A 13,095-nucleotide genomic window follows, 5' to 3' on the forward strand; every position below is an offset into this window, starting at 1 on the left:
CTTGGAACCCTCACTGCCATAGAAATAGGGCAGCCTAGTGTCTAGAGGTACTGAGGCCAAGTGGAGAAAGGCCCCCATCATCTCAGCCGAGGTTACCCTAGAGCAGCCAATTTCCATACAACGCAGTAACTAACTGCAAATACCTGAGCAAGCAACTGAGTTTAGTCAACCCCAGTCAGACTGGCAAAATTATGCAGGTGACCTGTAGACTCACAGGGGGAAAAATTATGGTTGTTTTAAGCCACTAAGTCAGTAGTTTTCAAAGTGTGGTCTGGAGTCACGAGGGGATCTCCAGCACCTTTTCTGGGGAACTGCATTATCAAAACTACTTTCATAATTTCTGAAGACATTATTTATCTTCTAATTCTAATTCTGTCAAGAGTATACAGTGGAGTTTCCCAAAGGCTACATAATGTGTGGTATTTAAACAGAGTGAATAGAAAAGGGGATATGAGAATCCAGTAGTCTTCAGTTGAGCCACACATGAAAGACAGTAGCCAATTGTAAAACTGTGCTACCTTTCCCACTAAATTGTGCTTTGTTTAGAAAAAGTAGTTATTTTTTGTATTAAAAAAAGGTATCATTTATGTTATAAGTAATGGATTTCTTGTTAATACCAGAGGAAATAATAAATATCTTAAAATTTATATTTGTTTCTAACATGGTAAATATCAATATAAAACTCACATCAACAAACCTCTTTGGAGTCCTCAATATTTTTTAAGAAAATAAAGGAACAAAAGTTTGAGAACCACTTTACTTTTTTTATTTCTGCAGCATTTCTCTATTATGAGAATAGCAGTTGTTCTTCAAGTAAAATTACTACACTTTGTGCCACATGACATAATTCTTCAAATACATACTATGCAGTAGGAAAGTCTTGAAATCCAGACACTATGAATAGTTTTTTCTTGAGTAATACTGAGTCATTTTCAGCTTTATTATTTTATAGAAAAAATGGAGGTTATTCCTTTTCTAAAACACATGCAGAGATATTGATCAATACTAATTTATCTAATCTGTAAGCAAATATTTACATGCTGATTTTATACAAAGCAAAAATTTTCATAAAATATAGAAACATAGAAGCTGAGAATTTTAACTAAGAGAGCATCCATTCAAGGTTTTGCCAGATTTAGGCTGAGGATGAAGGTTGAAGAGTCCCACTAGAGTTGCAATAATGTACTTAGAGAAGTTAAGTTGCTCATAAATTTTATCATATTAAGATCAAAACTAGACATTTTGAATTGAAAATGTCTTACTATTCCAATGTAATATAAATAAATAAAAAAATTGAGAGAATGACTACTTAATTCCTGAGGAGTCTATATTTATACATATATATATATATAATAAGATAGGATCATACATCTGCTGTGATAAAAGGATTATAAAGAGTTAAAATTTTCTGTGGGCCAACATTGCATTATACGATGCACAATAGTTCACTAAAATATCTCCTATGAAGCTGGGCAATTCAACTGTGTTTGAATAAAATAGCTTCTTCCACTTAGTACTTTGTCATTATTAACCCTCTGGTTTACCATTAGGTAGTTGGAGTAGTAAAAATGGAAGAAGTACAAAATATAATTAAAAAGCCCTACTCCTTAAAGTATTAAAAGGAAAAAATGAACTACATACACTGTAAGTATTTAGGAAGATAGATTACTCTGAATTCTAATTGTTAGTGGACACAGTTGAAAAATAAAACATAAAACAGCTTATGAAAATAAACAGTACTGATGGATTAAAATTTAAGTTTAAAAATTTCCTTTTCCCCTCCCTCAAAAAACAGCCTTTTATAAATTGAATGTTTTTGTAATGGCATTTTCACATTATCTTTATGAAAAACAAAAACAGAAACAAAACAAAGCAGAAAAATAGCATGTGATGTATTTTAAAGAAAAATTTTAATTTTGTATTAAAAAACAGCAATGAACAATATAACACTATTACCTACGAATAAAACTGACTGATTTAAACCAGTGAGAAAGTGCCAGCCTCCAAAGGGAATAAACATTTTTGAAATGTTTACTCCAGAAAATGCCAACAACAGCTGCTTTATATACACATTCTTCACATTAGTAAAGAGAAGAAAAGACTTGTGTACATATCCTAACCAATTTTAGCATCTTTTTTTTAACTACCATATGGATAACTTCACTAGTGAACTTAAATGGTCATTTTATAAATTGCCCATTTAGTTAAACAGTAAGCATTAATGATAATTACAAAAACCCCAAAGGCTATCAAATTACTATTGTGTGTTTGGAAAGTCTAAAAAGAGTAGAAGAGGAACACAAATTATATTTTGTTCTGTTTTTTATTTTCTTCAAAAGCAGAACCAAACACAGACTATATCCATTTTCTCTGTTTACAGTACTTAATAGTTTAGTAAGATTGATGTGATAAAGTCCTTGCTTTAGGGAAGAGAAAGACATGACAGAAGCATATCAGAATTATGGAAGGAAAAGGTTGGAGACTTACAGAGGTAGGAAATTAGTTTGAATTATAGTTTTAGCAGAGATCTGTTTTGAGTCAAAAGAAAAATATCTGTTTATACTATGTACAAAATGTAAAGAATTAAGTATTAGTATCTTTATAGACCCAACGACTTGAATTTCTGCTTTAAGTCAATATGTTAAACCTGTATAGTTAGAATAAACTTCCAGATGAAAAGATAAAAACAATTAAAATAAAATTAGTATTATTAGACAAACAGAACTTGTGTACATAAAACTAATGTCCTTAATTTAGGCATGCATAGCTACCCCAAGCAATTTGACTTTTGTGATGTTTTTGATAATATATAAAAATTTTATGGGCCCTCAGAATTCCATTGTGAGTGACATCCAATCTCACCTTAAGAAAGAAGCTGTCATAATCCGTCTTGCAGAGAAAATGTTGACACACTGGAAAAAAGAAAGTCCAATATTATTCATATTATCCTTTGGTTTATTGTTGATAAAAATAAAATAAAAAGTATTATAGATAATTTGTTATTTTTGCACAATTGTATTATGCTCATATTTACTAAAGTTTTCTAAATTGACAGAAAATTATAGAATAAACATTTTAACCAACTTTATTTTATATATTATAAAGAAAAGGACAGAACATTCCTTCATATTGACTTAAATTATTCTTAAAAATAGTCATATTAAATTATATGTATATATTATGTAATATAAAGATGTATATATTATTAATCTTTTGACATTATCACTGATTTTATTTGTGCTAATAAATAAATTTGATCTATTTTATAATATTCCACTTAAGCACAGGATTATTTGCCCTTAGGAAGTAACTTCAGTCCACATTACTTCACTTTATTTCACCTAAAATGTGCATAGGCTAGTTCATTACATGTTTATCCATGTTATTGATTTCTCCATCATGTATAAAGTCTTACAACATTTAAGAGATTGTTCCTGCTACAACATTAAAAATTCGTTTTCTGAAACACAGTTTGCTATTGAATATCTGCCAGACTGTGTTAATAAAGGTATTCAGAAGAAAACTGTGCAGTTATAACCCAATGAATACATGGAGAACTCTCTAAAGATAATGTCTTTAAAATCATGTGCATATTCTTAAGCAAAGATAGTTCGAAGAATAAATACGTTGTCATTTTGTATTATTTTCCTCCACTATACTTAAAAGTACTGTTTACATTTTTAAAACTTCAGTGTCACTCTGGGTTATTTAAGCGCCTGTAAGGAACCAACAGAGCTATTTTCTGAAGTTTGATGCTATGTAAACATTTTTTTCTTTTAGATAATGGTTAATTGTGAAAATTCATATGTTCTTAAGCCATATATTTCTCTGCTCCTCTTCACATATCCATAAGCTTTTGTTATCTTTACCTAGATGTTCTGTGGTCAGCTTTTGTGATCAACAACACTCTCACTGTGATATCTGGATTTTTCTCTACCTTCTTCTTTTGCTTCTACATATGAAAAGAATAGTTAAAATTGGAGATTGACATTTTAAAATGATAGTAGTCATTTGAGATTCACATTTTAAATAAATTTATTTCTCAATATGGAGCTATTATCATTACAGCTAATTGGTTATACTCAGAGCAGAAGGGTCAGGACCTACAACCAGACCCAATAAATTGGTACATAGAAGGCTGTAGCAAGTCCAATTCTAGGCAAGCTTTGGTATTTGGATACAGTGGGGCATTTAGACTATGGAGTTTACATTTTCAAACTTAAGGATGGAGGAATACGTTGATGAAGGGAGTCCAGATACTAAAGGAGGTAAGCAGATGATCAGGCAATCATTAAAGAACTGTATTGATTTTAAGAATATTATAACATCCTTCACGACCAGATATCTTGTAATGGATCTGTGCCTCTTACCAATAAATGAGGTGAATTTAAATATACTTTAAAATATGTTTTAATAACACATCTGATTTTTTTTTTTTTACCACAGTGTTGATGAATTTCTGAAAGACTGATTAAGAAAATGGAATCTGCTGACTTATCCTTGTATGCATATCACCAACTAGAGACTTAAACATAGACCGTAAGCCCAGGATCTTAGGAACCCATTAGTGACTTATAGAATTATATTCAGCTCATAATTGTTCATGTATTCTGAGAAGAATATCACAGGGATGTACATGAGAAAAGATATGTGAAACAAGATATTCATTTAAGTAAAAGGTAATAAAGCAAAGATATATTTATCTGTATTAAATCTTTTATTTTTATAAGTATTTTGATCTAAAAATAAAATTATTATATTTTTTCCTATTTAGGTAAAGAAATAAAGAGTATAAGTGAAAAAGGATCTTTTTCTGGTTATGAATATTTAGCTTATTAGTATTTTCAATGTCACTTAAATTCTAATAGATATGATTTAGTTATATTTACTTTTATCTTGGTTGATTTTCTTCCTGAGACATTATTATAAACAATGGTTAGTTTTATATACTTCTGTTATTTAGCATGATTAAAAATATTTTGAATTATACTACAAATAAGTGTTAGCATAAAAAAATGGAAAAAATTTAAAAATAAGTGTCTAATAATTTTATTATTGTTAACAAATTTCCAATATTCAAACTTCATAAGTCAAATATATAATATTATAGATACTTTAATATAATATATAAATATATGTTTATAAATATATACATATATTTGTTGTAATAAGAGAATGATACATTTCTATCATCTTGAAATTTTTTAAATGTAAACTTTGTTTCTGTATAAAATAAAAACACATTAGAAAAAATCTCAGGGTAACAGTAAATGGCTAAAGCTTCTACAAAGAGACAGTAAACAAAAATAATTACACATTTTTAATAGTTATGGAGGATTTTCAATATTATATCTCAGCAAGAGAATAATATATGTACATTGACTTTCTGAAAAATAGAGTCTTTCTTTAATGATATGTATTTAAATACAGCTTCAAAACATCCCTAATTTTTGGATAAATAAATTGCTTCCATCACAGAAATGTCAACTATTAATCTATTAATGTTAAATTAAATAATAAGAAATGTGGACTTTCTGTATTATTATCAAGTGATTGCCTTCATGAGCACACAACAGCTTCAAGAAACAAAATAACAACACATCACTCACTGAAATGTACGTCAGATAAGAAACACAAAACATGAGAGAAAATAAAAGACAGAAAATTACCTTCCTCAAAAAAGCTATGCTCATCTGAATCTTAATCATGTATTCTTTTCCCTTCATATCATTCTTGATGAGAACCTTACAGAAAAAAAAAAAAAGTTTGACCGTGCTTCACTGTCAGAAGAATCCCATGGCCAAAGATTTATCTAATTCCCAAAGCTTTCATCATTAATATTTTATGAGTCTCGCTGATCTGTCCTATCTAGAAGAAAAATTTATCTTTCATTTGTGCAAGCACTGTCTTCCGAGTAATAGATTTCATCTCTATAAGCTGAGTGGTGAAATGCAAACGGCAGCAAAGGTAAGAGGAGGCAAAGTGTTCATTTCTTTCACTGGACTCTGGCTGCACTTTACTGGGGTTGCAGTGTCAGCCATGCAAAGTGAAAGATCTTAGAGGAACTATGAAGGGTGTCGGTTCTGCGCCAACATGCTTTGGCTTATATGTATGAACACTCGCATATTTAAGCTGATTTCTAAATAAGATGATTAGCTGTGACGACCTTTTAAAACTTAAATATTTACAAGGAAATTTGGTGCCTATGACATTGTAAAATCCTTAGCTCAACCTTGAACATTTCCTTCATTATAGATGAGATGACTAAAAGGCAAATTAATAAACTTCAAACACTTTAAACTAAATAGGGAGGACATCTTGCCCCTTGGTGGAGCATGGCTTGCCTTCGCTGAATTTAAGATGCCCTTCAGGCTCACCTACGACCCTGGAGCTGAGCATTCCCTGCGCAGTATTCATTCACAGAAAAATGAAACAGTGAAAGAGGGTCCAGGATCCCCTTTCACAGTCAAGCACACATTGAGCATCCACCTGTTAGGTCCAACTAGACCGTAGGTCCTTCTGGATTCATAGCAAGTGGAGTGTGGTTCCCTCATGTGGTTGAAAAGATAAATTCTGAAGAAATATATTTAGTGTATAACCAGGGGAGAAAAAAAGTCCAGATTTCAAATGAGTATTTTACTTTGCTAGAGAATATAGAATTCAATAGTATATGAAACAATTGTGTTTCTTTTTATCTCTTATCTTGACTTTTAATTACATATTAACTAGTATGATTATTTAACATCTTTTTGATCTCTTAGAACGTAAATCAGACTCTATTTAATTTGGCGCACAATTGTATCCCCGGAGTCTTGTACACTGTTGCCAGGCAGCAGGTGTTCAATAAGTTTTTATTAAAAGATTTGCATATGTTTTTATTTTCATCAGTGTCTAGTAGCATGTTCTACATAATAATTTTTGTAGTCAGAGTGATGATTTATTTAAACTATAGCTACTGATCATAAATTTACATAAAACACTGTTAGAAATGGGTTATATTAAAATATCTAAGATTAATTTCTGAGCATCAAGGAGTTGACCGTCTAGTTGAGAGAATAAGGTATACGTGTAAAAGTTATACAAAATTGAAATATTAAGTGACAAGAGGACATATTGTTATAATTGTACACAGGTATTAGACATACAAATGAAAGGACATTCCTAATAAAGAGAACTATGTGACTAAATTCATTGGAATCAAAATTCATTGGAATCACTAATATATGTAATCAATAAATTACATATATTAGTGATGTTAAGAATGATACAGCTTAGAATGACTGACAGAACAGCACTTCTGTATATAAGAACCATCTAAATCTAGATCCCTCATCAATTTGTCTAATTTTTGTAGTAAAACCCCACATATTTGACATCAACTGAAAAGATCAACATTCAACACTCAAGCTAATATAACATCATCAGAACTGTATGAGATTTTTTTTCTTACACTCTAGCTGGCAGCTAGTGCCTTCAAAATCTTAAAATCTTTACCAACCTAAAATGGCTGGAGGTAGAGGGAGAATGGTATTTTGTTTTCATTTGAACTTTACCTGTGATTTAAGTATTTTTTCATCTTTATTCTCTCTTCTCTAAACTTTATTCTTTTTTCTATTTCCTTTTTTCCCACTTTGTTTGTCCAGCCCCTCAGCATCTTCATCCAGGCTATACAAATGGGAGTGGAGTAGACTGTCACTTTTAGAGAAAAGTAGCCATTTGTAGATGCTCTCTAGCTAAGTAAAATAGTTGCTAGTTATACCCATCAATGAGTTCACTAAAACAATAGTTTCAACAAGCTTTTTTTTTTCATTTAAAATTATTGCAAGCATATTTCTGGATAATTTAAATTAATTCAGTACTAATTTAAGCCTTTATTTTGCCAGTAACTCGCTAGCTCTATTATATATATTCTTAGTTAAATTATATGTCAATTTGTGAAAACAATATTATTATAACCAAAAAATATGCAGTATATGAGATGAATAATCTATTTAAAATGATAATATAAAAATTAAAATTTAAATAAGCAAATACAACATGCTAAGATTGAGAAAAAAAAATCCCAATGTCTTAGATTTTAAAATCGAAGTAGTTTTCTTACAACTAATATCAAACTAATTATATAATTAGCAATTTATATTTCTTATACCTTAAAAAATCTCTAAATTTGTTGATTTCATAAAAATAATTTCCTGAAACTATGTAAACTGTTTACTATTTTTTTTTTTTATGAAGATTTTTCCATGGACTTTGTATGGCTATAACCCACTTGTAATTCTCACAATCTTCTTTTATTTAAACCATCAATTATTTAGATTTAGTTTTTAAACTTATTCACTTTTTTTCTCTTTTATCATCTCACCTGCATTAAAGCATGGCTTTTTTTTTTAAGTCACAGTTTACTAAATAATAATGTACTTTGTTATTTGTTTCTGTACTTCTTGATTCCTTTTCCTTGATTTTTAATCCCTAAACAATAGTTACAACTTTTTCAAAGACCAGTGGAACTTTTTTTAAGTTAAATTGTATGAAAACTTGGGACTGGGCTAGGTGTGTTCCCCTAGTGACTCATTTTTGCCTATCAGCCAAAAGCCTTTAAAATTTGTGCACAAAATTTGTATACTACATGATGTGAACTTTCACAGCCTTTCAATTACTACTGAAAAACCAAGAATGTTAAAATCACAAATTCCAGAGAAGAATCCCATAGTCAAGGCCAGGAGAAGAGCAGGGAGTTCATTGATGAATCGGGGGTGGAAGAAGAGGGAGTAATGTCTGAAACTCCTCTTTTGTGACATATGGCATATAATAATGACACTGGGGAAAGGTTATGAATCAAGGAAGATGTTTCTCACTATAACTTTTGAGAGCTGTCTTTTCTAAGGCATTCAAGCTCCAAGTAATATTTCTGTTCTCACATCAGCTACTCTTTTGGCTTTTTAGTATATCCCTATCTAAATGATGTCTATTGTACCTTCCAGCCAACTAGATAAAGTGAATCAGATAACTCTGCTATCAGAATAATGTCCTAAAATGTGAATCTGGTCAGGTCACTTTTGACTCTGATTCTCTTATTAGTTTCTCATTGTCTGTTTGGTTAGATACATTTCTTAGCCATATATTTTACTCCCACATAGAATCTTATGCCTCACATACACTGAGCTACCTGCCATTTTTCAAACACATTTCATGTGACCTTTCAAGCTTCAGGGCTTTTGAACATATATTCCATTTTCCTAGACAAAACCCTGATCGAGTGTCACCTCTGTTAGAAGGTCTGTAACCCCTGTAGCAATGTTGGTCATTCTCTTGAGACTACCATTATCTGGAGAACTAACAACTGCACATACTACTACAATCTCCTGTAAATGTCCGTTTTCCCAATGTTGTAACTGAAGGACAGAAATCATATTATGTCATCTTTGTGATTAGAATATAATAAATATTTAATAATTGCTAAATGGCTAACATGACAAATTAATATGACATTTTCCCCACTAATTGGAATTTTTCAGGGAAAATACTTTCATGTAACAAGCTTCCTTTAGCAGACAGAATTTTGAATTCTGTGCATTGCAACTTGAGAAGATATTTTTGATCTGACATTTGTTTCTGGACCTCTTAAATAACAGATTATTATATATTTACTTAAATGTAAAGGCTTTTAAAATCTATATTTTAACCTACATTACCTCACTTTGCTTAGTTGTTAACTAAACATTTGCTTCAACAGAGATTTTTATAAGAGAATAGAGGCTATAAAATCCACATTTAATTAATAGTGTGTATTTTTATATCTACATATTTTAGTTAATAACAGAATGTCGAGGCCTAAATTATCCAGAAAACCATAATATTCCTTCACAATAACTGACACCTACAAATGTTATAATATCTACTAGAAGGATAGTGCAAATTTAAAAATCTCATTAGAAAGACGACAGCTCTCTTTCTGAACATTTCTTTGAGTAATTTGCATAAATAGTAAAAATCCCAAAATCTATAAAAATATTTTATAAAATGTTTAAACTCTTCTTATAACCTCTTTATAAAAAACTGTAAACTAAATAGTCTACAAATAGTGAGAAATATTTTCCCCAGTAATTTACATAATAATTAATAAGGCAATTTAATTATACTTTTTAAAACTTACAGTGTTTTACATCTGAAAATGCTTTAAATATATTTTTGTCATGGATTCTTGAAACAGTCTTATGAAACAATCTTGAGAACTTTTGATATTATCTTTAACTCCCATATTAGAAAAGTGAGGCCACAAGAGATTTAGTAACTTTCCCAAGGCAATATATAAAATGTGTTTTTAGGTTCGAGTTAAAATTAATTAATTATATATTATGTGGAAAAATTTCTCTGATATATTTTACATAGTCTCTCTATGATTTTAATAAAAATGTAAGAGCTCATTCAACTCTAACAAAACATACTTAGACATCTAATTTAATGTTTTATTTACCTTTTAGGTATAAAAATCATACTCTATTTTCAAGATTTGCCATCAAATCTTGTAATTCCCCAATTATAATTTTATTAATAAGACTTGAGTTTACACAAAGCATTTACAAAGATATCCACATTTTTTTCTAGGACTACCATTGGATTTAAAAAATAGAACATGTTACACAAACATTTCATTCAATTCATATGCCACAGCATTCCAATTTTCCTGGAAGATTGAACATCTTTTCTCAATGTTCACATTAGCTCTTCATGGTCTATTCACTCCTTAGCTCACATTTCTTCATCTCTTTGTCAATTTTTTCTTCTTTCAGAAGGAATTGTAATTCTTTTAAGGGGCTACGCTGAGACCAGTGTTTCCAGTTTCTATTCATCTAGCTAATGTGAATGGAACACTTATCTCCTCTGTTATCTGTGAGATGCAGACAGCACCATTCCCCTTCATCTCTCCCTCCTGGAAGATACATGCATGTTGTAGGGGCAAATATGGGATATATAAAGCCTTAATCTGATGTGGCCTGTATAGTTGACAAAGGCTACTTTACCTAGGCTGTGGTAGCAGATGCTTTTTTTTTTTTTTGCACAAAACTACAGTGTGAAACTTCAGTTTGAGCTATATAATAAACTAAAATGAGAAGGGATCTGCCCCTTAGGCTCTTGGTTCTCTCACTTAACCATCTCTCTCTGTTAAGAGCACTAGAGCAGCAGTCCCTGAACAGGACCCTAACACTCGTAGAGTAAGTTATTGCTCTACACTGTCTACCTTATGATGACCATAAAAATGGGAGAAAGAGGCTTTACACAACATGGAAACAGAAATAAAGCAGGGAGCAAGAGAATGGACACAAAATATTGTTTTTGAAAACTATCTAAAACTCACGAAGTTTTTGAATAGTCATAGTTGCAGATTTCTCTCTCCAAACTCTTAGTGAGAAAGGGAAACATCCAACTATGACTATCTGCTTTGAATCATTTAGTTAGGTATAAAATAAAATGAGGCTTACAGCTTCAGTTTCTCTGAAGGAATTAGAGACCTCTGAGTGTGACAGACCTATTTGAGGCTCAAGGCCTTTAATCAGAATTTTGATACACAGAGGGAGGCCTCTAGATAGATTGACTCTTCTAAGATAAATCATTTCATTACAAAAATAAAGACTTGTTTTTCTCTCATAACTTTTTCCCAGAAGATCTAAGTATTTTCTTTAAACAAAAAAAATTATTTAGGTAAAGTTTAGAAAACATTTACAATTGTCTTACACATTTTTAGAAAACAAAAATGGCCTATAAAGTTTAAAATCTATCTAGTTGATTACTCATGTTAAAGCTTATGTTATAGCTTATGTTATGGTTGGGCATTTAATCATAGCATAATACAATATTTACCAACTTTGAGTCCAATAAATTGAAAATAATTCATTAAACAATTTTAATTATTAAATCACCCTTAAATATGAAATTCTATTCTAAGAATTATAATTCTGTCAAGGAAAAAGCATACTTTTCCAGGGAGTATAAAAAGCATATATATTACAATGCCTCAGGCCCTCACACAACCAGAGAGACAGAGGAAAAAGCATATATATATATATATGTAATTTGTAATTTGCAGTTGAGCTGGGTGTCTGAGATTTGTGTATTACTGAGGCATTCTCTTTACTATCCTAGTTTTCCATACATCTGAAGATCTCTCTCCAATCTGCTATCCTGCCTCCAACCAGCTATGATAGTGCAGTAGAGGAAAGCCCTGTAGGCCTTCGGGTGGGCTTTCTTAACTCTCCTCCCTTGCTCCAGTATTTGTCAGACCATGGCCTTGTACTTGGTGAAGCCCTTCTGTGAAAGAATTAGTTAATTCCATAGAATTGCTTTGTGATGGAGACTCCTTGGAATTCTAATTCAGCACTGCAACTCACATATGATCATTAATAGCTTGTTAAAAATTGTGCTAATTTCTCTTTATTCTCATCTATGGCAGAAAGTCTTTCTAGGAATGAAATCAGTCATAAGATTCTTTTATTCTGGAAAAGTTCATCCTTTTATGGAATTGGTCATTTAATTTTAACTTCAGTTTTCTAAGAAGTTAAAAAAAAATATGACTTTGGTAGCTTATCTGACTTATTCTCAAGTATTCTTTGATAAGTTTCTTCCCAAAACTCTTCTCTTCCTCTCTATTAGGGAAATCTTACCTACAAAGATATTAATTCGAATCAAAGCCGAGATAATGTAGATTAACTTCTCAAATACTTAATACACCAGCAGTGCTAATTCTTTTATAAATGAATGAGTCAATAACAGCATTTCAAATTCAAAAATAAAGTTATCTATCTATCATCTATCTGTCTATCTATCTATTTATCTATCTATCATCTATCTATATGAGTTCTAGATTTTACTTATTCTATTTGTTTGAAACCTAGTACCTATAGTGGAAAGAGCTCCAACCTTAACATTCCACATATAATATGACACTGAGAGGGAAGTAAACAGAATGTAAACTTTGGGAGGTTGAAAAAGCAAATGAACCTATACAAGGTTCTCTTTCTCAACTATGTTTACTCTCTTCTAGTCCTTCAGGCCAATGAGGGTTATTCTTAACTTTATTTTATAATCCATATACAATTC

At 30.8% G+C, this 13,095-nt stretch overlaps 1 protein-coding gene across 1 annotated transcript in view; it reads right to left on the reverse strand.

Moving 5' to 3' along the window:
- Positions 1-13,095, reverse strand: part of MGAT4C (MGAT4 family member C) — a 625,909-nt gene that overhangs the window by 37,368 nt on the left and 575,446 nt on the right. The window contains exon 4 of the mRNA XM_006923806.2: positions 2,863-2,912. Within this exon, the coding sequence (XP_006923868.1) occupies positions 2,863-2,882 (20 nt within the window). The 5' untranslated portion in view covers positions 2,883-2,912. The remainder of the gene's footprint in view (positions 1-2,862; positions 2,913-13,095) is intronic.

The sequence above is a fragment of the Pteropus alecto genome, unplaced genomic scaffold (genome assembly GCF_000325575.1).
Source record: "Pteropus alecto unplaced genomic scaffold, ASM32557v1 scaffold76, whole genome shotgun sequence".
NCBI lineage: Eukaryota > Metazoa > Chordata > Mammalia > Chiroptera > Pteropodidae > Pteropus > Pteropus alecto.